The sequence below is a fragment of the Bubalus bubalis genome, chromosome 8 (assembly GCF_019923935.1).
Source record: "Bubalus bubalis isolate 160015118507 breed Murrah chromosome 8, NDDB_SH_1, whole genome shotgun sequence".
NCBI classification, from domain to species: Eukaryota; Metazoa; Chordata; class Mammalia; order Artiodactyla; family Bovidae; genus Bubalus; species Bubalus bubalis.
This window is the reverse complement of record NC_059164.1, coordinates 37,297,627-37,324,907: the sequence shown is the minus strand read 5'-3', so window position 1 is coordinate 37,324,907 and position 27,281 is coordinate 37,297,627. Positions and strand designations below refer to the sequence as shown.

Genomic DNA, 27,281 nt, shown 5'->3' with positions numbered 1-27,281 from the left:
AGACATTATCACTAAAAAAAAATCGTATGGCAATATTTATGATACTTCAAAGACATCACTTTACTTACCCTCGCCCTGGAAGAAGGTACACTTTAACAAAGGGGTCTGAATAACCATTGTTGTCTCGAGGGACTAGGTTTCTTGCTTGGAGAATATGTATTATGAGATTTCCAAGATCATAGTTGATTTGAAGCTTAAAGAAACAGCAAATATTCCATGAACATTATTTTGTTTTTAAAAAAGCATATAATACATTATCGTTCAATATTTTGCCAGTATTTAAAAAAAATTCTCATAAGAAGCATTAACTGTCACTTTCATTTTATTTGAAACTGAACAGACCAGTTAATGTCTAATTTAATTGGGAGCTCCCAGGCACACATTAATTACTAGTAAATGTGCTGTTCATTCTTTCCACTGTGAAAGTTCTGGCCTGTCTAAAATTCATTTAGAAGGAAAATAACACAGTGAATGCTAGTTACATTTTTAAACAAAATTTCCACTGTTAGCAAAATCAGAAATGTTAATGTTCATGAATACAGTTGCCAGAATTTTGAAAATAAATTAACTAATTGATAAATTTAATAGAAAATCTCTTTTGCATTTCATCGAATAGTTAACAGTGGGTAGAATCATTGTTTAAACACAAATACGTTAGTACTGAATTGTCAGGATATTTAAGAATGTGCAATTTGATCTCTTTCTATAGTACACTAGCTGATAAACCTGTAGCTTTTCTTTTTGTGCCTGCTTTCTTAACAGAGTGAGGTTTAGATAATAAAATACAACTGTTCTATAATCTCAGAAACTGAAGAGAAAAGAAGAGGCACTGTCTCATAGATGTCTAATGGCTGTTGTAAAGTTGTCATTGAATAGTAAAAGACTTACCATTCAAACTAAATTTTAAGAAGCCAGCATGATTCAAAATAATTGAATTAACCAATTTTTCTCCTTCAAAAATGAAAAATTCCTTTGGCATCATTTAGAATAGGACAATTTTGTTTGATGCTGTTTCAATTTATCAAATAACAGAAAGGAAAGTGAAAGTGTTAGTTGCTCAGTCGTGTCCGACTCTTTGTGACCCCATGGGTTGTGCAGACCCTATGGACTGTAGTCAGCCAGGCTCCTCTGTCCATGGGATTTCCCATGAAAGAATACTGGAGAGGGTAGCCATTCCCTTCTCCAAGGGATCTAGCCGACCCAGAACTTGAACCCAGGCCTCCTGCGTTGCAGGTCGATTCTTTACTGCCTGAGCCACCAAGGGAGCCCTAACAGAAAGGAAGAAATCTATACTTTGAAAAGGAAAAACCATAAATAAAAAATGAACGTACTTTTTATAATCATGCAAAACAGATATGCTATATTTATGTTGAAAATGGAATAACTTAGATGAGTCAGCCTTCATTTAAAATTTAATATTAAAACGATTTACTGATTTCAGCATAATTTTGATCTGATTATGTTTTGTGGCAGAAAAGCAATCTTTGTTCACTTTTCTCAGTACAGAAAGCTCCAGAGTCTCACTGACCACCATGAAAACAATATGAAACATGAAACACAGAGCCATGAAGGAAAAGGAGAAATAAGAAGTCTAGGACTGCAGTAACTGTGTTTTAACGGAGTACTAAAATACAGGAATTATTCTGAATTAATTTCACTGAGGTTTAGAACAGCTTCCAAATCTTTAAGGAGAAAATTTCCCCCTTTTTTTTCCTTTCTCTGCTAGCCTAAAAGTCCATTTTTAACTGGTGAGGCAGCAAAATCATTTCTTATTGAAACAGAAATTTGCAGGATACTCTAAGAGAGTGCTTTCCAAAGTGTACTCTGTAAATCTGGTGCCTTAGAGAACACTTAGAGTTGCTCAGATGTTACATGTGAGAGAAAATGAGATGCCCCCAGTACCCCTTAACCAGACAAATTCCATTCTGGCAATTCACTGTTTGGGTGTTTACACAAGGTTTCATCTGGAATAAGGCTTTGCTAAAAAGACAGAAGATAAAATATTAAAAAATGAAATCACTGTCATAAGAAAGTATCTCCCCTTGCTGCCCCCCACCCCGCCCCCCCCCCCCAAAAAAAAAGAAAAAGGAAAGCAAAGCAAAGCAAATATCCTGGGAGTTGAAAATATTAGAGCAAAGTTCTACTGTAAAATTAAATATTACCACTGAAGTGAAAAGAAAATAAGAACAAAACAAATGAATTTACTTACGAAACAGAAATAGACTCACAGACAGACAATGAACTTACAGTTGTTGGTGGGGGCCAGGGGGGAAGGGTGAAGGAGAAGGGATAGTTAGGGAATTTGTGGTGGACGTGTACACACTGCTATATTTAAAATGGATAACCAACAAGGACATATTGTGCAGCACATGGAACTCTGCTCAGTGTCATGGGGCAGCCTGGATGGGAGGGGGGTTAGCGGGAGAGTGGATATATATGCATGTATGTATACATATATATATGGCTGAGTGCCTGTGCTGTTCACCTGAAACTATCACAATATTGTTTGTTAGTCAGCTATACTCCAATTTAAAATAAAAAGGTTTTAGAAAATAAACCTTTCAATAAAAAACAAATTACAACAAGCCAAAAAGAAACACAGCACATGTTGGCCCTTGAGCAAAAAATTTAAAAAATGAGACAAAGAAAGAGATATTATGAATCAGAATATCTAGCATTTTCTTTGCTGCATGTGAAATTAAAAGAGATCACCTTTGGCTTTCTAGAAGTGAGAAATAGCAGTGAGCCAGCAGGATCGAGAACACATTGGTGATTTCAGTTCCATCCTGCTGGGTCCTTCTTATTAGGGTGCCCATGTTCTGTGCTTTTTCTTCATTTCCACTCTCACTCTCCACTCTGCTTCAATCCGGGTATGCCTGGATGACAACTGATTTCTTTGTCTTTGTGTCCTCCTCTTATAATACTTCCTAGACGCTGTGGCTCTATGAATTTCTATGACATATTTGTTTCATTTAGCCCCTCCCTCACTCTAAAATATTTCCTGATCCCTCTATTATGTTGTGGCTAACATCCTTCGGGTTCTGTTCAAGGTTCTTTTAATTTAGTCTTAATTTATCTCTACAGGAACATTTTCCTGCAGCAGAGCAGATCTGTTCTTTTCATTACCCTCTGGCAGCAGAATTGCTCCTTGTACCATTTCTTCTTCCAGGAAAACACTTCTCCTTTTTCTATGCTTATCCTCAAATTACTTCAAATCTCTGTTACCCTTTGTGAAAATGTGCTGTAGATGCAACTAAGACTCACTGTTCTTTTCTCTTATCAAAAATGTACTATCTTCAAATAGCTATTATTTTCTATTTTGTTAATTCTTTTCACATGACATTTCTTACCTACCCTAAATTACTTTTTAGTATCATCTAAAGTATCATTTTTCTAACTTTTCTGAATCTGCCCATTTATGACGCAATATATAAACACAGAAACATGCACACAGAACTAAAAAAAAAACCATAATGATTTAAACTATTTTCTTCTATCTTCCTGGTCAAAATCCTCTCAATTAATTTGATAAATTATAGATTGGTTATGATCTCCAGTATGAAAAACACTGCTCTAGAGTAACTGTTCAGCAATTATTTAGCAATTGTTTGCCAGAGGAAGAAAAGAGGACAGCATTAGAGTCATGAAACTCTCAATGCTGCTGTTGCTGCTAGGTTGCTTCAGTAGTGTCCAACTCTGTGTGACCCCATAGACGGCAGCCCACCAGGCTCCCCTGTCCCTGGGATTCTCGAGGCAAGAACACTGGAGTGGAGTGCCATTTCCTTCTCCAATGCATGAAAGTGAAAAGTGAAAGTGAAGTCGCTCAGTCATGTCCGACTTGACCCCATGGACTGCAGCCTACCAGGCTCCTCCGTCCATGGGATTTTCCAGGCAAGAGTAGTCTCAATGAGAAACCTTCAAATTTCCAGGAGAATCTGTCATGTTTGAAACACATTCAACAACTATAAAGTAAAGGAGACTTAATACATTGGTACTGTTAAGGTATTAGGTAGATTTCAAAGTACAGAATTCCAGAGGTATAATTAGATTTAATAAAACATATATTGTATTAAAATACTTATACCTATATATGTCATAAAACAGGAAAAGTTAAGGTTCTAATAGTGCTTACAATCTCAATAGACCAGTGGGAAAAAGAGCCACAAAAGATGGTATAATAATGATCTTTTAAAAGCATTCATACCTGAATTTCCCCCGTAATTGGATGAGAGACAACCTTTGCTGCATCAGTAGGCTGCAATGTTAAGACATATATTAGATTAATGGATAAACCCTTTACAGGATTTACCATTTAAACTTCCCTCTGAGTTAAGTTCTGTTTGGTCAGAGCACACTGCCTGGAAAGCACATTTTGTCCATTTGGTTGCTTCAGATTATGGTGTCTACTTACACTTCTCAATACATGTTTAATTTTATAGATACATAAATCTCTTTTTCATTGTGTGAAGCCTGTTTAGAAGCTATAATTTTATACCTGAAGTAATGTACATTCAATTACTTAAGAAATGGAACACTTTTGGTTGAAAGTATTCAATTTAAGTATTAATGCATTTTAAATGTCTATAAGAAAATGAAAAAGATATTGTTTTTACTTGACTGCCTAGGAGGCCAAAAGTTATAAAAGTCCATCTTATATTCTGTTGCTGGGTTCTCAGAACAGTCCTACTCTCTTCTAGAGTGGGGACACCCAGGTAACCACTTTTTAGCATTTCATACCCCTTTAATTAAAAGTCCATAACATTCGATCTAAGTTCACATTTCCTTAATAATTTTCTTATATCAGTAAAGCCTTTAAAACCATTCAGAATGTGATCTGATAAAGTGATTCATTCTGCTGATTTAATGACTGATTACTGATCTGTTACATTTCGTAGAATGTACAAATTTGTACAAAAAAAGGAATGATGTCCCTGACTCGAGATCAACAACAGAATTTCAGGCAATGTGGCATCACTGTAGGGAGACATTTACTAAAATGGAGGCAAGCTTACTACCAGACAGCAAAGGCCCTGTATCCCTATATATACATCATAGTGGCCTTATAATAATAATTAACTGGAAAAGGAAAATTTATAATGTTTAGGTGTGTTTCTGCTACTTTTTAAAATTATTTTATGCTAGAAATGACAGCAATCAAAGAAGACAGTTATCTTCCAGGTCTTGTTTTGTGAAATATTAAAAATTATGTGTAATCATTGGTAAAGTTATAGAGAAGGGTTTAAATTTTCTAAGCCATATATCCTTTATTAGTAAAGCTCATTTACATGAATGGCCATTTAACACTGAAACTATGCTCTAGCTGCAAAGGATAAACTGCTAGTTATTGAATAATTATGTTTACTTAATTCTTTTATGTTTAACTTTTAAGGAAAGCAAAGGAGTCGAGAAAAAGAAGGAATACACAAGTTCCTGAAACTCTATCTCAATTAAAGATGGGAAGTTTCCTAAAACTAGATATCCATGAATCTCAATGAGCAACGCTGAGGGATAACTAGAGATAAAATGTCAAAAATAGGATGAAAAAAACCCCAAGTAATGATTGATAATGTATTTTGTTTTGATTTCATTTTGATGGTTATAACTCATTTGAAATACGATCATGCAAACATAACTAGAATCAGTGCAGAGAATATACTTATGGACAAATTTTAAATGTTCTGGGGTGTGGCAATGAACTCATAAAGGCACACAAGGATACAATATCTGTGTACAGTGGGCATATCAGCTCCAGGTAGTTATGGTTTAAGATTAGAGACAAGTATTTCTTTTCAGTGATGTCATACCCTTGTGAAGCTGGTTTTTGATGACTGTGGTGATTAAAAAAAAATGTACTGCAAGAAAATTAGTGTGATCAGTGTGGAAGAGGAAATGCGAATGTCAGTGTCCAAACCAATTCCACCATCTGAATAGTTTTGCAGTCCCTTCAGGCACACATATCCCACTGATAAATAATTTTAGTATATAACTATGAAATAGATATATTATTTTATTTTATTTTATGTATTATTTTTCCAATGGTTACTAAGATGTTAGGACATAAATACTAGTTAAATTGTTGGGACCTAACTATATAATAAATGTTAATTGTTTTAGGTATCTCTTTTGGTATAAGGGCAGTATGAAAAAATTACTGAGCTGTTGTGTGCTATGATAGAAAAGTCTGGGAGAGCAAGGACCTACTTCATTAGAACACTTAAAACTAGTAAGCATTTTAGTTGACATTTATTTATACAATGATGGGAGAAATTATTCAGATTTTAAAGATAATATGAAGAAAATCTGATTAGATTTCAGAAATAAAACAGCTTGTGGCAGTAAAATAAAAATTTTGGAGGAAAAAATTCATATTGAATTAGTAAACAAAATAATTAAAATGGTCATATGTAAATATATAGCATAATTTAACCCTATGTCTAAATAATTTAGATTCACATTTTACTTATATTTACTTAGAAGCAATCACTTAAACTGGAACATTATTAATAGATTAATAATTACTTATGAATAATCACTCAAAACATTTAATAGATGGTGTTCTAAATATACATAATTAATGTATAAATATGCTATGGTTTAAATATTTTTGTTTTAATTTACTCCATAATACTAATGTTTTATAATTTAATATATAGTTAGCCTCATAACTAATAAAAACAAAAGGATGTTAAAATTATAATTTTCTAAATTAACTGAAGAACATATGCTATATTTGAACATATTACCTGACTCAGAAACATGTAAGCTTCAGACCATTGCTCAGTATTTCTCTAATCTCTCAATGTCAATATTTTAATATTGTAGGATTTGTAGAACAAATAAAAATAAGTATTGACTTTGATGCATACTATAAATATCATTAAGTTTATTTATTTTAAGAAACTCAGTACCAGCTAAATGTTGATGATAATAAACTCTCCGCTAAATGTTGATGATAATAAACTCTCCAAAAGATGAATAGGCAACAGTCCCTTTCTTCAGGAGTGTTAACATCTATTCACTATATATTTCTGTAAGTATATATAGAATCTCACCAATAACCAGATTTGATTATTGTTATTACTATCAATAAGAATTAAAAAGCAATCTATATACCTTCACTGTCAAGTAGACCATAATGTGAGCCACATAGGTTATTTCAAATACTGTAGTAGTCACTTTAAAAATGTAAAAATAAATGGTAAATTAATTTTTAAATATATATTTTGTTTATTTGACTGCACCAGGTCTTAGCTGCACCGCATCGGTAGCATGCGGATGGTTTAGTTGGGTATGTTGGCTCTTTAGTTGTGGCATGTGGGGTCTAGTTCCCTGACCAGGGGTCAAACCTGGGCCCCCTGCATTGGGAGCACGAAGTTTTAGCCACTGGACCATCAGGAAAGTCCTGTGCAATTAATTTGTACTGACATATTTTATTTGATGCAATTTATTAGAAATACTATCATTTCACCATGAAATCAATATAAAAAATGTAATGAGCTATTTTACATGTTTTTTTATACTAAGTCTTTAAAATCTGTTGTATAATTCACATATACAGCATATCTCAATTAGGACTAGAACATCTGAAGTGTTCACTTGCCACAGGTGGCTAGCAGCCACTGTCATGGACAGTGAAGCTCTATAGCTGTTTCAGCAAAACCTCTGTAAAACTACACAGGTCACATTCTTGGCATAGAAAAGAATTACCACATATCATAAAACGTGTCAGTATCATTTCCCTGATATTTGTCCTATAATACCTGTGTCCTATAATACCTGTTCTATAATACCTATAATACCTGTGTTCATCTTGCAATCATTACCAAAAAAGTTCACATGAAAAAAAAAAAACCTCTATTTTTTACTCCCATAATATTATAAAGACTCACAGGTACCATTGATGTTTTAATTTAATTTTAATTTATTTTGTTATGGTCTATGCAAGCTACTCTGCTACGTGCTTAGGGAGCTATAAAGAAAATAAGAAATGGCTTTTGGTTCTTAATGAGTGTGCAGCCCATTTAGGAGGGTAAAATAAGCAAACAAGTAACCATAATCAAGATACAAATTGTTTTACTGGATACATAAAGCATCTGGCACTTTGGAGGGAGGGAAGGAAGAGAGAACGATGACTCTAAGGAAGGATTAGAATATGGAAAGGCTTCGTAGAGGAAGGGTTTCTGTTATTTTTGTTTATCATTGACTCTTCATTTTCTGCAGATTGTAGAGTAAAAGCAAGGCATGGCATATAATGTCTTTCAATTTACAATTATCTAGGCTTCTCCTCTATTTATTATCCCTATATCTTTTGTATACCATGACTTAAGCATACAATTTTCTGTTTCTCATTTTTTTTTTTTGGTGGTGCATTCTCTTCTTCAATGTTGGTTTCTTTTTCCCCTTTACCAAACGGGTTCATTAGCTAAATGCCAGCTTTCCTAACCCCATTGTCCCAGTGCCCTCTGCAGTTTTTAATGACCACCAACATTATAGCTTTACTGAATTTGTTTATATATCATCCTTCATCTATACTTAAATTAGTACTTCTTAAACTTCAAGGGGTATCACACTCACTTGGAGAACTTATTAAAACTCAGGTTGCTTGGTTTTATCCCTGGAGCTTCTGATTCAGAAGCCATAATGGTAGGATCAAGAATTTGCATTTTTAATAAGTTCTTGCCTGATGCTGATACTACTGGACTGAGCAGGCTTTAAGAACCACTGGTCTACATAGTATACAGGGATGGATTTTACCCATCTTTGTATCTTGCATACAAATTATGACTCATGGTACTGAAGGTGGCATCTAAAAATGTCTTTGGAAAGTAGAATGAGTTGATAACCCTAAGAAATAGAGTACTTAGTAGCAAGGCTATTGTAAAGATCTGACAACATTAAGTTTATTGTGATAATCTTCCAAGGAACATCTCCCTTCCCCAGGTAGAGGCAGGGAAGCTGACATTCCAGGTAGCAGGGATGAATTTTAAACAGGATAGGGACCTAATCCAATCACTGTGTCACAGATCCATAGTTGGAGGGTAGATTAAGAGGGAGGAAGAGAGACTGGTGAGCGGAGTGACTAGCAGTAAGTGCAATACTGCAGTTAAAAAAGAATAATGCTTTACTAAATGAAATTGGCAAGTTCAGAAAAGACAGAAAATTATTAGAGACATCAAAAAACTAGAATTCAGAGCACTAGGATTCAATGAGTCAAAAGAAAAGATGAGACGGTGCTTTTATATTTCGACTTAATTTTCTGGGAGGATGGTGATGTCAAATGCTGAAATAGAAAAAATATCTGGATGACAGACTTATAGAATTTATTGTGTTTGGTGTGAAAACTTTGTTAGCAGAATTTGTCATGTCTTTAGGTCATCTGTGTGGAGATACTGAGAAATCGGAAAATGATATCAGCCTGTAACTTTGGAGACAGGGCACCTCCATGAGGTAATTCTTCAAAATTAATACATAATTGCATGTGGTAAAATATAGTTGTGTTAAAATTTATTTTGAAATTGAGTCTATCTTTGAACTTATTCCTCATGAAACCGTAAAAAACTTTATTTTCTGAAGTCCAGTCAACTTACCAACCATAGCCTGTCCTTCCTATATATATTTCACCACATAAGGAAAAACCTTTATGTTTAAACAAACAAACAAAAAACCCTTTAAATGTATTTATCAATCATGAAGAGAGTTTCTCTATTAATAATCCAATCTATGGGGGGAAAATTACAAATTGTCTATATTATCACCTGATCCTATTAAGTTAAAATTAATTTATGTTTTCTTTTAATTCCCCAGTAACTCTAAAATAATACTGTTAGAAACATTTATTCTAACTGAAGAACTGCATGAAGAGAAAATTTATTAGTATGGAGTTGGATACATTTCAAAATAGCAATACTGTATTACTGGGTTTCTTTGTTTCTTGTTGTCCTAAATTATCCTCATTTCATAGTCTTTTTTACTATTTATTTAAATTACAAAATATAATGTAATTATACCTTGTGTTTCCAAAAAGATACAATGACTATATTTGATACACAAAGAGGTTCAGATTTATGTAACAGCCACATAGAAAAAGAACAGGAAGCATCAGATGAATTTTTTTTTCAAGTCCCTCATAATAACTGCCACAATACTTTAAGAGAGAAACACATCATGTTGATACATCTTGATCAGTTTTATACTGAGATATGGAAACCTTTTTTGTTTGTTTCAGCAGATTGATAGGAAAGGAGAAATTACATGAGAAACACCTTTAGGACATGATACTATATTTCCCATCTCCTAATTTGAATAAGGAGTAGAAAATAAGCAGTTTAGAGGCTGCATTGGGCATTTCTCACCTTGCTGCTGCTGTGTTTCTTTTTGCTCACTGAGGGTGACCCTGGCTGCCCAGGACTGGGAACGGAACTGGATCCTGCTGATGTAGGACCTGAATGAACGTGAGATCCCTTTTCAACAACAGATGACAGAACCAGTGGTGACTGCTGCAGTGAGACCTTCTGGAGCTCTGCTGCCAACTGCTTGGGATCAACCCCTGGGGATTTCGCTTTATCCACTGCAACAAAACCAAATGGCTTCACATATTCTCAGTTTCATAGGTACTTAATACCAGGGAACTTAGATCTGAGTTCTAGATGACAAAGTCAAAATGTTATGTAAAACAATTTAAATTAAAAAGAAAATACATACAAGTGAACCTTTATAAATCTATTTCTCAGGAAGTCTAGAAGGTTCAGAGAAAAAGAGTACTGAATTACAGAGGAAATTTGAGGTTCCTATTATATCATTAGAAAAATGCTTGTAAATGTTTTATACAGAGAACTGAATATATGACAAAATACTCTTTTATTCACTGGAATTTAATTTCTATGATCAGTTGTTTTTATTTCTTGCAATCTTATATATCTATTTTTCTAAGGGGAAATTTCAAAGAATATATTTACATTTACAGACATATGAAAATTTCTACAGGTTTTGGTCTGCTCTGTTTAGTGCCATAACCCAGACTCTTAGAGATATTGGCTATAGCATAGGAAGTGCTTGGTAAATATTTATTGAACATGGAACAACAATATATTTAATCTTATAAATGAGCTAAATTTATAGACTATATCTGCTATCTAAGAAAGAGTTAAATCTACTTTACTGTGTACTTATATTGATTTTTATTTATTATAAAAGGCAATCAAATGTTTCAGTAGGGTTCCAAAACTCAGCTATGCTAAAAAGAATCTAGTATTATCCAAAAAGTATATAGGACCCAAAATAAATGACTCCATGAATTACTTTCATATGATGAATTTAATTTTAAAGAATTCCAAATGTGAATTCACACAGCAAGAATTTCATGTGAATTTCTTTAATGGTTCTAACATGTATATATGTGTTTCCCTAGAATACTAAAATGAAACTACAATGCTTCCAATTTTCTTACTATTACATAAATATATAAACATTCATATGTCTATACATTTATTTTTGCCTCTATCTGTGATTGTGTCTATATCCTCATCTACAGCTCCATCTGCCTCTACGACTGCTTCTCCATCTCCATCTTCACCACACTTGGAAGCAGACTGCTTTCACCTACCAGCTTTTGGTGGTTCATGGAGTTCTAGGTGCTGGGGATTTTCAGAATCTGACAGCATATTGAGGTCCCTAAAAATTAAAACAAAAAAAAAATTAAGAAAGCAATTGAGGACGTCTGAGACAAAAGGTCCCTTTTCCCAACTACGCTGAGTATTTTTTTCAGTAGGTAAATGAGAAGTGGTTAATGATATAAAGCAATTTCAAAGCATGCTCACCCTTCTAACCAAATATATATTTGCAATGCTATTAAAAGTCAGCTGATAAAAATGATTATTTAAGGTGAAATCTTTATGGATTAAATATAAGTTCATTTTGAAATACTGTACAAATCCATGAAATCTAAATGGGTTTAAGCTTTCATTTAAATGATGCATGTTTCAAGAAAATCATGAAAGGGGACATAATAAGAAACAAAATTAGCTGAATTCTTTCTGTGCTTTAGACTTTGATTCTGAACACAAGACATCTATAAACTTGCATTCACTTTATTTTCTAATTACCAGAAATCTTTCTGACTGGCAAAGGTTCCACCTTAACAATTTTAAATTAAAAGAGCCATGAATAGCCAAAAAAATGGAAACAAAAAGATGGGGAAAAACTCACAGTCTTACACATATTTCTGCTTCCCCATTTTGCTGACTAATGATACTCTGCACTTCTTCATATGTTTTAGAAGTTAAAGGAATTCCATTCCACTCCAATACTTGCATGCCTAAAAAGAAAAATTCAAGTATAAAATAAAAAAAAGGCATGCTATGTCTCATCTGGGTCCACAGGGCACAGAAGACATTGCTTTGCATTTAAAAACCACTTCAGCAGCCATTCAACTGAGCACGCCATTTCAGAGAACATCAGTTCAGAGTTCTCTGGAACATAAATACCAAAACCATATGTAGCTTGATTTCATCAACTTACCTGAACATATAAAATGCATCTAATACAACATGCAAAATGTTGCTCTTAAAAACAATTAAATATTATCAAACCCATGCATTTTGTTCACACTGTTATGAAGAAAACATTCTTGACTAAACCAATTTTTTATGGGGAAGAAATAATTGTAAACACCAATATATTATTTTCTATGTGCAGCAAGCAACTAGAAAAGTGTAAACTCCTATTATATTATGGAATAGGAGTGGTAGAAAAAATTGTTAGGATTTTGTTGTGAAGCTTCCTTTAAGAAATTGTTATAGCCTCAACTCTGCTCAGATAAAAAAGATTTCCATTAAGTGTCTGTTACTTCACTACATGCAAGACAGTCCTAAGTAGAAGAAACAGATGTTATATAGAGGGCAGCGTCATGGGTGTGTGTATGCTCTATGCGCAGAAGGGCCCCATACTTGGTTTAATCTTTGCTGCTGCCATCTTGAAATTCTTAATACTGTTTGAACAAAGAGCCCTACATTTTCATTTTGCTCTGGGTCCTGTAAATTATGTTGCTGGACTGGTCACAGAGCATTTTGTATTTCCTCTTTTTCTAGAAAGATAATTTTCACAGAAAAAAAGTAGCAACATTATTAGTATTTCAATATTTTACATTTAGGTTTTTTGGTCCCTTTTATATGAGCTGTCAAATAATTTAGGGTGCATGTTTAGCACAAATCACATGGTCATATTATGTAGCTATGTGAGCTACTTATAAATTCAGTGAAACTACCCAAGTTATAGTGCCAGATATTTGTGAATGCTACCAGCTTTACCTGAGGAAAAATACCTGCCATGGCTAGAACATCATTTAAAAAGAAATACTTGTTGAACAATTAGGTTTTCAATGAGCTTCATAGATGCCAATGTGAAATTCCCTATTGTTCACTATTGGCTTGCACGGGAAATTCTAAACATGGCATGATTGAGTCTTTAAAGTTTTAATGATTTTGATATACATTGGTAACAAGTAAGGGAAGTTCTTTTACCATTGAGAAATGGCAAAAGAAGTCCATAAAAATGCCTACAATAACACAAACAAGAATGATGACTTTTCTATAACTTACTCCAAGGAAACTTTATCTTCAGATGGGCCTTAGGTTTATTTCAACAATCCCAGGCTGTTGTACACATAAAATGAGAAAAATTACATAAAAGAGTGCGATAATACCTCTAAAGAAAAATTTAGCACTGAAAGTGGCAAAACACACTGAAAAACACTTCTTTTAGTCACAAGAAAGAGTACATTTATAACCAGATGATTCTGAATTGAAACAAATTAATGGTGTCATAATCCAGAAATTGCATTGCCACTTTTCTGCAGGAACAAATTCTATTAAAGGAAATAGCTGCATAACCTTCTTGCTTCCTGTTTTGAATTTACCTGTTAGTTTTTCACATTTTAAAGGGGCAAATTCATACAATGTAGTTATTCAGTGAAATGAAAAATGCTTCTAGTTGTAAAAAAGAAAAGCTGTTTAGACTCATTAATAAAACTAATGAAAAAATACAGCGATAACTAGCATGTTACCTAGATACATACCGAAGATCATGAACTACACTTGAGACTGAGATCTTCTCAGTCTCAAGATATACCCATTGAACCTTCTTTGCCCCAGTAGTCTCCCACTAGCACTGGTGCAGTACTGCAGTCCAAAAGATTTTCCAATTCTTTTAGTTTTGGTTTCATGGTGAGTATGAAATCTATAGGGAATGGGACTACTTGAACATAGTTACTTAATAACAACTTCGCTTTCCTCTGTCTCTCCAACTTCCTACAAATTCTACAAGAATCACAGGAAAATCAACGAGTATACAAATCACTCCTTTTAAATTCATAAAATGATTTTAGAAGTTGTAAGAATAAAAATAATTAAGTATGTGTCTTCAAATATATAATAGTTTTGAAAATTATTTTCTTTGGATGTGCCACCTGGCTTGTGGGATCCTAGCTCTCTGACCAGGGATCGAACCTGCATCCCCTAGAATGGAAGTGTGAAGTCTTAACCACTGGACACCTGCACATTCTCTTGAAAATACTTTAATTGTAAGGTCCTAGAAACTATTTTAAAATGCATGCAAAAATTATTTGATCATACTACACAGAAGTTCACTAAAATAGTATTTTATCACTTAATTGATTTGAATGTAGGCATATTCAACGTTAAGGAAACTTTTTACTCTGACTTTGGTTTTGAAATAATTCCTAGAAGATAGTGAACACATGAATGGTTTTATCTACTGTTTAGCATTGTGAGCAAACACATTTCCTTTAAATTATATCAATGTGTATGCAAACCAGTTATTCAAGTTTGAGACTGTACAGATGGTACTTCAATTATATCCATGCTGCTGCTGCTGCTGCTGCTAAGTCACTTCAGTCGTGTCCGACTCCGTGTGACCCTATAGATGGCAGCCCACCAGGCCCCCCTGCCCCTGGGATTCTCCAGGCAAGAACACTGGAGTGGGTTGCCATTTCCTTTCCAATGTATGAAAGGAAAAAGTGAAAGTGAGGTCACTCAATCATGTCCGACTCCTAGCAACCCCATGGACTGCAGCCCACCAGGCTCCTTCGCCCATGGGATTTTCTAGACAAGAGTACTGGAGTGGGGTGCCATTACCTTCTCCGAATTATATCCATAGAAAGCGCCTATTCTAATAACTTTTAATATGAATGCTAGGATAATCTGATTTTTGATTTGTATGAGTAATGAGAAAATTAACTTCTTAAAATCTTACACTTTGGTAATTAAAACCCCCAAAATTTAATAAGAAATTTTTGAATTAAAAAAAATCAGTCACCATAAAACACTCTATATTATCACTAGTTTTAGTGATATTTATCACTATTTATATCAATATTTATCACTACTGGATTAAAATTATTATATTACCTATCAAAATTTTATAGATTAAGGTATATCAAAATATATATCACACAAAAGTTCATGATTTTTATTTATCTATTCCACAAATATTTAAGTGGCAGGTACTACACAATTTATCACCTTTGTATCTATTGTTTTATGCTGTTATAAAAAGTAATAAAAATAATAATCTAGTAGAAAAAAACCAGAAATATTGGCAATTAGCAAGATGAAGATGAATCACAGAGAAGGAAATTCTAAAGTATTTTAAGTATATAAAGAAAAACCTAGACTCATGAGAGATTAGAAAGTATAAATGAAAGCAATAGTGATGTATTACTTAAGTCTCACTATACCCAAAAATGTTTGAAAGCCAGAGAATACAGTGTGCTGACCAGAATATGGGATTAGGGGATCATGACATAGTACATAGTTTAGCTTTATCACCACTGTATGATCTGAGAATACTATGACTATTTCTGGATGAAAAATACAACTGCTTGTTTACAATTTACAAGCATGTAATTATTTTATTGGGAATGCAGATAAATGCAACCACTCTAGAGTACAATGTGGCAGAATGTTGTTAAATAAAGCACATGTACACCCTAGGACCCAAAAAACTTCTTGAGTTTTGATTTATGGGGAGGTGGTAGCATCAGGAAAAATGGACAATGAGAATGCACTAAATATTTACGATGGAAAAACTTAGCAGTCTTAAGAAAGAAATCATACCAGTTGTTAATACGAAAAGATGGATCCATCTTAAAAGCATCTGACTTACAAAACATGTGAGAAACAGGATCTGATCTAAGGGCAATGACATTTACGTTCATTAAGATGATATCCCACACAAATTAACATTATACATTATACAAATAATAAACAGACATTACATAAATTATAATGGTTGCTCATGGAGGTAAGAACAGATAGGTAAAGAAAATGATATTAAACAAATGAATTAATAAATGAATAAACAAACAAACAGCCCCCTACACACACACAAGGTAGGTGGAAACCTAATGAGAACCAGTGGGGTTGGGGTTGATGTGCTATGAGATAAGAATATGATATAGCTGAGTAAAAAAACAAACAAAAAAAATAGAAAAAAAACCCCAAACAATTAATTCAAAATTTCTATATATTTTTCCCCTTTTCCACTGATATTATTAACTATGACTCTAGATTAGTTTCCTAAATTTGGACATCTGTGCTCATGAATTCTCGATAAACTAGCGGCAGCAGGAAAAACTCAGCTGAACTGCTTATTTGTCTTGGCTTTCTAAATAGCAAAGAAACCACGCAAGTGAGTTTCAGGAGTCCAGTAAGTTATCCCATCAGTTACACTAGTTATTTACGCATTTTCAAGTTAGGCCATGTTAATATAAGTGAAATGCATAGATAGATATATTTTTTTACTTTCAAAACTACATTTAATGTTTTAGCCTATTTATATATTAACATTGGGTAAAGTCTATTGGGCTGCAAATGAGTTGGACACGACTCACGACAAAACATATGTTAACATAAAGAATGAAAAAAAGGTGGACAAAGAGAAAAGAGGAAAGGGAAGAAAGAATGAAGGGAGGTAAAGGTAAAAAAAAATTGAATATAGTTTCCTGAATATACAGGTCAAAGGAGATGCCCTAATCTATAACAAGATGTTCAATACTGTACACCTGAACACTTAAAAAATCAGCAAAGTATGGCTTTCATACAAAAGTTCTCAAATGAAATTAACTTCTACATTACAAAATTGTCACATTTTGAATGTGAAAAGTTATCTAAGAAATATCAAAGACTACCATTGGAAAAGACCCTGATGCTGGGAAAGATTGAGAACAGGAGGAGAAGGGGACGACAGAGGATGAGATGGTTGGATGGCATTACCGACTCGATGGACATGGGTTTGGGTGGACTCCAGGAGTTGGTGATGGACAGGAAGGCCTGGCGTGCTGAGGTTCATGGGGTCGCAAAGAGTTGGACATGACTAAGCAACTGAACTGAACTGTTAAACTGAGTTTACTCACATTTTTTTTCCTATTTCTGTGTCTACTGAAAGTATTGTGAATTAATGACTTCTACACTTATAGGTGTAAAACAGATTTAGCTCCATTCATACAAAATTTTTAAAGAAAACAGATTATCACCTCCTTTGCAGTATTACTGGTCAATTTATTATTGACCAGGGTCACTGAAAGAGGATTGCATGAATAAAATGTCTTGTAAAAACATGCCACAACTATTTTATAGACTCATTATAAAGCAAGCAAGATCCTGTTAGATATAGTAGTTTTAGTTTTTTTTACAATTGAGAAGTAAAACATGAAGTGATATGACTTTTCTAACACCACATATTTACTTAATGGTAATGGAGAGGCAATGGCACCCACTCCAGTACTCTTGCCTGGAAAACCTCATGGACGGAGGAGCCTGGTAGGCTGCAGTTCATTGGGTTGCTAGGAGTTGGACACGACTGAGTGACTTCACTTTCAGTTTTCACTTTCATGCATTGGAGAAGGAAATGGCAACCCACTCCAGTGTTCTTGCCTGGAGAATCCCAGGGACAGGGGAGCCTGGTGGGCTGCCATCTATGGGGTCGCACAGAGTTGGACACGACTGAAGTGACTTAGCAGCAGCAGCAGCAGCAATGCAAATAGGAACTCTGTTTAACTGTCTCTCAGGCCAATGCTAGTATCAGTAAATAAGAAAACTCATTCAAATTATGCTAACTAAAACTATGTCATAGCCCACCAGAATATACTGCTGCTACTGCTAAGTCACTTCAGTTGTGTCCGACTCTGTGTTGGTAAGGAAGTGAAGGAATTGGAACTAGTATATTCTGGTGGTTACATTGCAAAATGGTGTAGCCACTATGGAAAACAGTCTGAAGTTTCCTAAAAGTTGAAAATAGCATTACCACATGATTTAGCAATCCTACTGCTGGAGATTTATTCAAAAGAATTGAAATGATGATCTTAAAGAGATATCAGCATTCCCACATTCTCTGCAGTGCTATACACAATAGCTCAAATGTGGAAATAACCTAAATATCTATTAACAGATAAATCAATAAAGAAAAACACGGTTTAGAAATACTAAAGAATATTATTTGGCCTTTATTGCTCCTGAATTCAGGAAATTTGTAATATGAGGCATGGATAAATCTTGACAATATCATGCTAAATGAATTAAACCCAGTCACAGGAGGATAAATACTGCATGATTCCATCTGGATGATGTATCTAAAACAGTCAAACTCATAGGAGCAAAGAATAGAATGGAAATGGGGAATTTCTAATTAACTTGTATGAAAGCTCAGCTTTGCAAGACAAATAAGCTTTAGATATCTGAGAAATAACATTGTGCCTTTAGATATCAATACTGTATTGTTATCTAAATGTTATGTTAAAAACCATGAAGAGATTAGGCCTCATGTTAAAAGTAGTAAGTGCAATTTTAAAAAGGGGAAAAAAAGAATGTAGGATGAATAAAAAGAATGGGAGGTAAAGAGTTGTAGGGAGAAGATCTCCCCTAACAATGGTGGTTGGAGGTTGCAAAGGCAGTAGGGAGCAGCATTCTATTTGCTTATATTATCCAGGGAAGATGGCATTACTTCAAAGAGAAATTTCTATGTGGTGCCTTTAGAAACGCTGACCTTAGATTTGGTGGCTCAGATTAGACAGAATTACTTTCATGAAAATTTGGTCATAGTATAAGGGCACCACCCACTCAAGGAAGTGGGCTGGCTAGATCACCACTCTCTCTGTGGTGCAGGTCAATGTACAGGGATCCAACCTTCATTGTTCTAGAATGTGTAAGACCCTCACTGGGAATTTCTCTAGCGCTCATGGGGAGAGAAGCATCAAATAATAAATGTGATTCAATTTTTCAACAGTAGATGAAAGAAAGATTGGAATTGATCACATTTGATTTACAGAAAATGTAATGTGCTTATTATACACCAGGATGGTGTTGCAAAATCATGCTTTTTAGACAGAATTAAGGTAAAAAGGGAAATGTATTTAGCCATGATTTGTGGGTTCAACTTGAAGAAGGTTATCATTATAGAATTCTTTTTCTAATCACTATGATTATTAACATAATCTATTATTCCAGCTCAGTATTTCCTGGAAGGTTTGGTATTGATGCCAAAGTTACTCTGTGGCTACAGTTTAAGGTGTTTAGAATTAGATATGTTACTTCATATAGACTTAAATAGAATGTGGCGGAATAAGGCAGGAAACAGTTTATAGGTACTGAAATTTGATATATCCTCTCCAAAATAATATAACACATGACAACTGAGCGACTTCACTTTCACTTTTCACTTTCATGCATTGGAGAAGGAAATGGCAACCCACTCCAGTGTTCTTGCCTGGAGAATCCCAGGGACGGGGGAGCCTGGTGGGCTGCCGTCAATGGGGTCGCACAGAGTCGGACACGACTGAAGTGACTTAGCAGCAGCAGCAGCAGCATGGAGATATCCAATGATAGGTACATGATGCTAACATCTCATTTAAATCAGGTTGCAGTTCATAAATTAAAAACTTTTCTCCATTTAATTTCCCAATTTATTTTGTCAAAATACTCAGAGTAGATGTTTTCTATTTATTTTCTAATTAAATGGCATGAACAGATTAATATCATCAAATACCATGACCAGCTAACAGTAACAGATTAATCCAAAATGCAAGCATGATTATATAGAGACACAGAGTTGGGTTAAATGGTTATAGGAAGCTAGGTTAAGTCACACAATTGTGCATGAGAGATGCTTTTCTTAACTGGTGCCTCCTCTGCTTTAAGTATCCCTAGTGAAACATCAAGGATTTTAACTTTATGTTCTTAATCTTTTTTGGTATTCATGTATTCTGTATTATTCCATTTATAAAGTTATTTAAATATATCCCACTACTCAGAGAATGGAGTTTAACACAAAATATCATCAATTTATATTTGGTAAAGTGTTTCCTAATAAACACAAGAAATATTTAAACCAGTTGCAAAAAAATCATCTCCACCAAGAATACATATATATATAAGATACAAATTCTATTTCATAACGTTATGAATGTTTCATAACATTATGAATGTTATAGAAACAGATAAAATATGCAGAACTTTGATTTCTAAGTTGTAACTTTAAATCATGTGCAAAATCAGACAGAAAGAAATTTATATTTTGAAAATTAAAGTTCTAAAATGAAATCCCCTAATCAAAATTGAAGAGCAAAAGAGATTCCAATATACTTATTATAGAGTATAAAAAAATACTTTTTTTTCACAGAAGGAATCAAAAAAAATCATAACCTAAGTACTCATCACTAGAAATATCGCATGATCAATTTTTGTGCATACAAATGTGGATTTCATATGTTTCTTATTTTGAGCCAAAGATACTACAGAATTATTATGAATGGGATAATCAAAACCTAAAAAGTGAACTTTAAATTACAGAAGTTCTTTTATCATTTAAATACTTAAGGGATAGAAATAAAACAGAGGAGTCATTTCAAACAATAATAACCATTTTATCACCATGAGAGAAACTTTAAAAAAAGAAAATGAATTATGTGTTACTTCATAAGAAATGCCAATATTTTATTATTTATATCATGAAGAAGAATTAGCAAATAATTCACTTTGGCTTGATGAATGTTAAATACATAACATTCAATGGTAGAATTCTGTTTAAAAAGTTCTCAATCACTTTTAGTAAACAGAATGTAATTTTAATATATATTATTAGTATATAAAACATATTACAACAATTGAATTTTCCACTAATGAACCAAAGTTGTCTAAGAAGACAACACTTTAACAGCAATATCTGCCAAATGATAGAGAACAAAACTCAATTATTTCCCTCCAGCTCTTTAAAATTTACATAGAGAAATTACTTCCCCTAAGTCAGAAGCAAACATGATAATGGTAATATATTTTAGATAAATAAAATGGCAATATATTTTAGATAAATTAAACAAAACTTTTTTGTTTAATAGGAATAAAGAAGTCTTTTTTGATCAAAAGGAATAAAATTAGACCCATTTCACTTAAGTTAATCACACCAATATGGGATTTTTTTTAAAAGTTATTTTGACCACTTATCCTCATTTAAACTTTATAGCTATTCAGTAAAATATGTAGAATAAATGTAACTATCCTTGTTTTTACAGATCTTTAGAAATTACATTGAGTGGTAGTTCAAAAGGCAAGATTCCTGACTCTTCATCTAAGCCCAAGAATATTAGTAGCATTTTTGTTTAAAACATACAGAATATCTACTTATAAGATTTTGGCTATTTTTATAGCTAATAACCATAGATTTATGTGCATAATCAATATGAATAAATGTACTTATTTATGATAAAAGTACTGTATGTGTCAAAGACAGGACTAGAGAGATGCTGGGTCATATCATTAATCATGATTTCTATCATGATTTCTCCTACTTAAAAGTAGGGGCATCATGAACACATGCTCATAAAAGTAAACAAGATTACAGCTCCAGTCTTAAGCTTAGAAATGAGAAAGGTGATGTATAAAAATAAATTATAATGGATTGGTATAAGTTATGAAAGCCATGGTAAATTACATTAAACTCAGGCTAATGGAAGACATAAGAAAAATTTGCCTTAATAAAATTCTCATTTCAATAACTGTCTGCAGTTTGTATGTTAATGTCAGTCTCTTTCATGTTTTCTCTTGTACATATTTCTATTGTTACACTCAAAACACTTTATTTTACATTATGCATTTGTGTAACTGTCTCCGCTGCTGTCCTGTGAATTTCTACATCTGTACATGTGTTTACTGAATGAATGAATGAAGGCAGAGACAGACTGGAAATGGGGAGACTGCTGAAGAAGATAAGAATTCAAAATTTCAGCAGAAGATAGGATTATACATTTTTATATCTAACATAATCATCAGAAAATACTTTGATGAGGAAAACATGGAATTGCTGAGAATCAGTTATTCAAGTATAGTATTTAAATCCATTTTTCACAATTCATTAATATAAACTATTTAAGTTCAATAAAAGACTGAGTATAACCTATTATTTAAATTAAAAAAATAAAAGACTGAGAGATTTTATTCATTTTTGTTCCTCTCCAACACCTAAGTAGATATTGATAGACACATAATTTTCATATATAAAAATGCATTACAGAATGAGTTTTCATCATAAACATTAAAAACTGTGGCTCTTAGTGAGATACAATTCGAAAGTGATAGGAATAAAAAACATTTGAAATGCCACCTGTAGAACTACACAATTACACATTTTAAGTTGTATGATGTCTATTAAAGAATGTATACTTATTGTATTAATTAAAATAAGATTAAGACTTGAATGTTAAATGCTCTGTAGGTTTCTTACATTATGTAGCGATTTAAGTTTTTTAAAAACTTAACTTTTAAAAAAACTTGGGCTTATAGTACCTTTTGGCTTGTGAAATTTGAATACTCTGTATGGGAACAAATGAATAAACATATTGAGGTCATTTTCACTGAGCTGAAATTTAATATACATGTTGTATTAGTATTTATAGATACATGATATAGCATCATTTATCCCCAAGTCCTCTGTTCCCATCTTTGGTCTGAACAGCCACATTTCATGCCTGGATTATTTCTGTAGCTTCCTAACTGCTCTCTTTCCTAATCTTTACTCCTTCAAACTATTATCCTTATAGCAGTCGGAATGATTTTATTTAAACGTCATTCAGCTTGTGTCGGCCCAGTGCCTTCTCATTTGACATTAATAGAGGCTGAAGTCCTTACACTGACCTACAAGATTCTAGCTCTGCTACTTCTGTTGCTCTGTTACCACCATTACTTTCCTGCCCACACCTCCTGCTATATTCTGTCACATCCTCACCCAGTGCCAGCCATGCTGACCTCAATGTGGTCTTACTGTTCCTGGCACATACCAGGTAAGCTCTTGCTCTGAGCTTTTGCCCTTTTCTTTCCTCTGCCTGTAAGACCAATAACTGTAAGCTGACTCCTTCCTCTCCTTGGGGGCTTTCCTCAGTTTTTGCCTTCTTGGTGAACCTTTCCCTGACCATTCCATCTGAAATTGCAACCCCACCCTATGGTGTATGCATCCTCCTGGTTATCTTTTTCTCCTCAGCACTTATTACCACTTATTATGTGATACTTATGAATAGGTTTGTTAATTTCAGTTTCACCTACTAAAATGTATGGTCTATATTTTCTTCATTTACATCTCATAGGACCAAGAGAGGTTGCTCTACAGAGCATATATTTAAACACACACACATAATTATATATTAAATTTATACACACATATACATATATGCTAGAACTTAGAAAACTCAAGCACCATATCTGACAGTAATGGGATCTAGTAAAAACTAGGGAGTAAAAGCAAACAAAAGTAGTTTAAGAGAAAATAAAAGCAATTCAATTTTCTTCCACCACTCTCAGTATAACTCAGTATGCTGCTGCTGCTGCTAAGTCACCTCAGTCATGTCTGACTCTGTGCAACCCCATAGATGGAAGCCCACCAGGCTCCCCCGTCCCTGGAATTCTACAGAAAAGAACACTGGAGTGGGTTGCCATTTCCTTCTCCAATGCATGGAAGTAAAAAGTGAAAGTGAAGTCGCTCAGTTGTGTCCGACTCTTCACGACTGGCCTACCAGGCTCCTTCGTCCACGGGATTTTCCAGGCAAGAGTACTGGAGTGGGTTGCCATTGCCTTCTCTGATATTTACATGAGACGTGACTTAATCACTTCAGGCATTAAATTAAAAAAAAAATTATTCAGACTGGATACCTAAAATGATTTTCTATTATAGCAGATACCTCTAGCAGATCAATGCTCCCTCTTACAGGAAGCCTGAACTTTGTATGATTAACCATCATCTATGAAAAGATTTTTGTCTACCTTCAACAAAATAGCTTCTTCAGCTAGTCTAGCTATTTATAGTTAACAAAGCACTTGCTTAAGCACAAAAAACGTATCAGCTCCTTTTATACTTTCAGTTAACCTGGTGAGATAGGTCGTGAAGCCTCCTAGTTGAAATACCAACCCATACAGATGAGATAAAAGGAGATTCAAAGAACATAAACAACTTGCCTAGCAACATGAGGATGGTGTTAATTCAGTCTTCTGACTTCAAGTCTGTGCTTTGTCTATTAGGAGTGTTCTAAATCCTTGCAGTTCAGAGCTCAGACCTGAATATGGTCAATTATCTATGCACATACTGATAGAGGGGATCGAATTCAAGTTTAATAGCACAGGCTCCTCTTACCATCAAAGGTTTTCAAAATAAGTACCTCTACTTCTGCGAAACACTGTGACAAACACTATATTAAATGTTTCTGATATATTATTTTTGCTGATAACAATATGGCAGACACTATTATTATGCCAATTTCCCAACTGAGAATAACAAGGTACTAAAAGTTAAACAAATTTTCCAGGCAGTAAGTGCTAGAGCTCAATCTAAATCCTGATGTCTTTGACTCTAAAAACATTCTCTGCAAAACTAATACAATTATGTAAAGTTTAAAAATAAAAAAAAAAAAACATTCTCTTTATGTAATAAAGATGCTAAGGCATTGGCTGTCTGAAGGTACAGTATAGGTATTAAGCAGAGTTCAGCACCCTTACTTCCAAAATAACCACTCCAAGTTCAAACCCAGAGAAAATGTAACCAATTATGATATACTGATTAGACAAATCCAGAAATTTAAGAACAGAGACAATTGTTCATGGTTAAACAGTGTCACTTGAACATACACGTGTATTTCAAGGCATACCACTCTTATTGATAAACTAATCAAATTAGGATATGGAGTATTGTACATACCAAAAAATGTGAAAAGGGGCAATTATTTCATTTTCTTGGTGTCCATATCAGAAGTATTGACTCAAACACAATTCCTTCTGATTAATTTCCAAATAAATGGATAAAGAAGAGAAATGCCTTGCTTTATCTAGTCAATACAGCTAATCATTATTATGTAAGTATGATATCACTGCATCTTCAAAATAGTATATTATAACCTACCCATCCAGGTATCCACAATTTGTGTTTTTTCTTCCCAGAAGATAGTTTCCTAATTTTTAAATTTTTTTTAGAAAAACCTTTGAATCAACAAGAAATGTGATCTTGTGCTGTGTGTACCTGACATACTATCTTGTAGGAATTCTGAGAAGTCTCATGCTAACGACCAATCCATACCTGGTAATCCCCCTGGAACAAGTACAAGGAAGCTCACTCATCTGTGTGGTGTGTTTCTTGTTCTCCAACCTTGATCACTGCCATGCCATCTGTAACATATGCCAAAAAAGCATAAGCAGAAATAGAGACTTTCTTGCCTCGGAACATTCTCCTTTAAGTCACACAGGAGTGTGTCCTCTACTGAAATTAGTTCTCCTACCATAGACTTCTTCAGTACAGGGAATTCCAGAGGCCAACTTCTAAAATCAAAACCACATGCCAAAAACAGCTAACATCATCTCCACTCCAATTTCTAATTCTCAAACATACACCCAACAATATTTTTCTTTTTTGCCAGAAACCACACCGATTCACCTTTAAAAGGAGCTAGCTAGATGAATCAAATCCCCTTCACTGAGACAACTAGAAACTGAGAATTTGGAAATATCCATGAATTAGAATTTATACCACAGGTACATTTCCTCACAGAATAGGATATGAACAAACTGAGATAAACTCATTTTTTCACAGGCCTAGCAGCCTGCAGAAGCTAATTTTCCATATATCTCTGGCTAAATCCATAAGCAAACATTGAATATTATTGGTTTTAAACTTTTGCTCTCCTAGTCTATACCTCTATTGATTATTAAGAAGTTTCTTGAAGCTACATTTAGAACTTAACACTATCTTCCTACTTAACATATATTCCTATCTTAGCTTCAAACAGCATTCTCCAAACAAATATGATTTTATTATCAAAAATCAAGATACAATTTATCTTCAAAATACTTCAATTAATTTTCAGTTGGACAATCTATCAATATAAACAAATAACTGCTTTTGGTTCAATGGCTAAAAGATGTTTAGTTCTTATAGATTTACTGTTCTCTTATGGAAACTGTTGACATATGAAAAGTATTACACAGGTAATGTATTTCACAATTATGATGATTTTGAATAGCAGTATGGTAGATTACCTACCATATGTTAGGACTTAAAATAAAGGCATCATAATTAAAACAGTGTGACATTGATGTAGGGATAGACAAAGAGACCAATATCTCATAGAACAAAGATATTATAAAAGACCCACACATGTATAAAAAAATCAATATATGACAGATGGGTATTGTAGATCAGTGGAACAATGCTACACTGTTTAATAAATTGTGCACAGGCAACTGATTATCCATACTGATGGGGGAGAAAACTAAAATTTCAGAGACCACAGATAGATTAAAAACACCTGATTCTACATCTATAAGGGCAGTATATAAAAAGTGAGATTTTAAAAGTTTTAGAAAAAAATACAGGCTAATATTTGAGGACTTCGGAGCAAGGAGAATTTCCCAAATAATATAGAATGTTTATACTGCTAAAGAGAAACAAAATGATAAGCTGACTACGTTTCAGTTTCAACTAAAAAAAAGACAGACACTAAAGAAACAAAAGAAACAAGCCACATACTCAGCTACCTACTCGACAAATGCTTATAACCAGAATATATAAAGATTCTCTGAAATTCATTTAAAAATACACAAACAATTCAATAAAGAATAAGCCAAAGAAACAAGCAAATCACAGATGAGGAAAACCCCAAAGGTAATAAGATTAATAAAATACTATCACATTCAATATTACTGAAGGCAAGCAAATGAAGAACACAATGGGCTATCATTTTATAT

At 33.7% G+C, this 27,281-nt stretch overlaps 1 protein-coding gene across 3 annotated transcripts in view; it reads right to left on the bottom strand.

The window, feature by feature from the left end:
- The window catches only part of PCLO (piccolo presynaptic cytomatrix protein), a 391,256-nt gene that overhangs the window by 79,832 nt on the left and 284,143 nt on the right, over positions 1-27,281 (bottom strand). For all 3 annotated transcript variants that reach the window (XM_025291036.3, XM_044946575.2, XM_045166378.1), the window contains exons 11-15: positions 12,205-12,313; positions 11,603-11,670; positions 10,353-10,567; positions 4,205-4,255; positions 69-193 (exon numbers count right to left, since the gene is read on the bottom strand). In XM_025291036.3, coding sequence (XP_025146821.3) covers positions 69-193; positions 4,205-4,255; positions 10,353-10,567; positions 11,603-11,670; positions 12,205-12,313 — 568 coding nt within the window. The remainder of the gene's footprint in view (positions 1-68; positions 194-4,204; positions 4,256-10,352; positions 10,568-11,602; positions 11,671-12,204; positions 12,314-27,281) is intronic.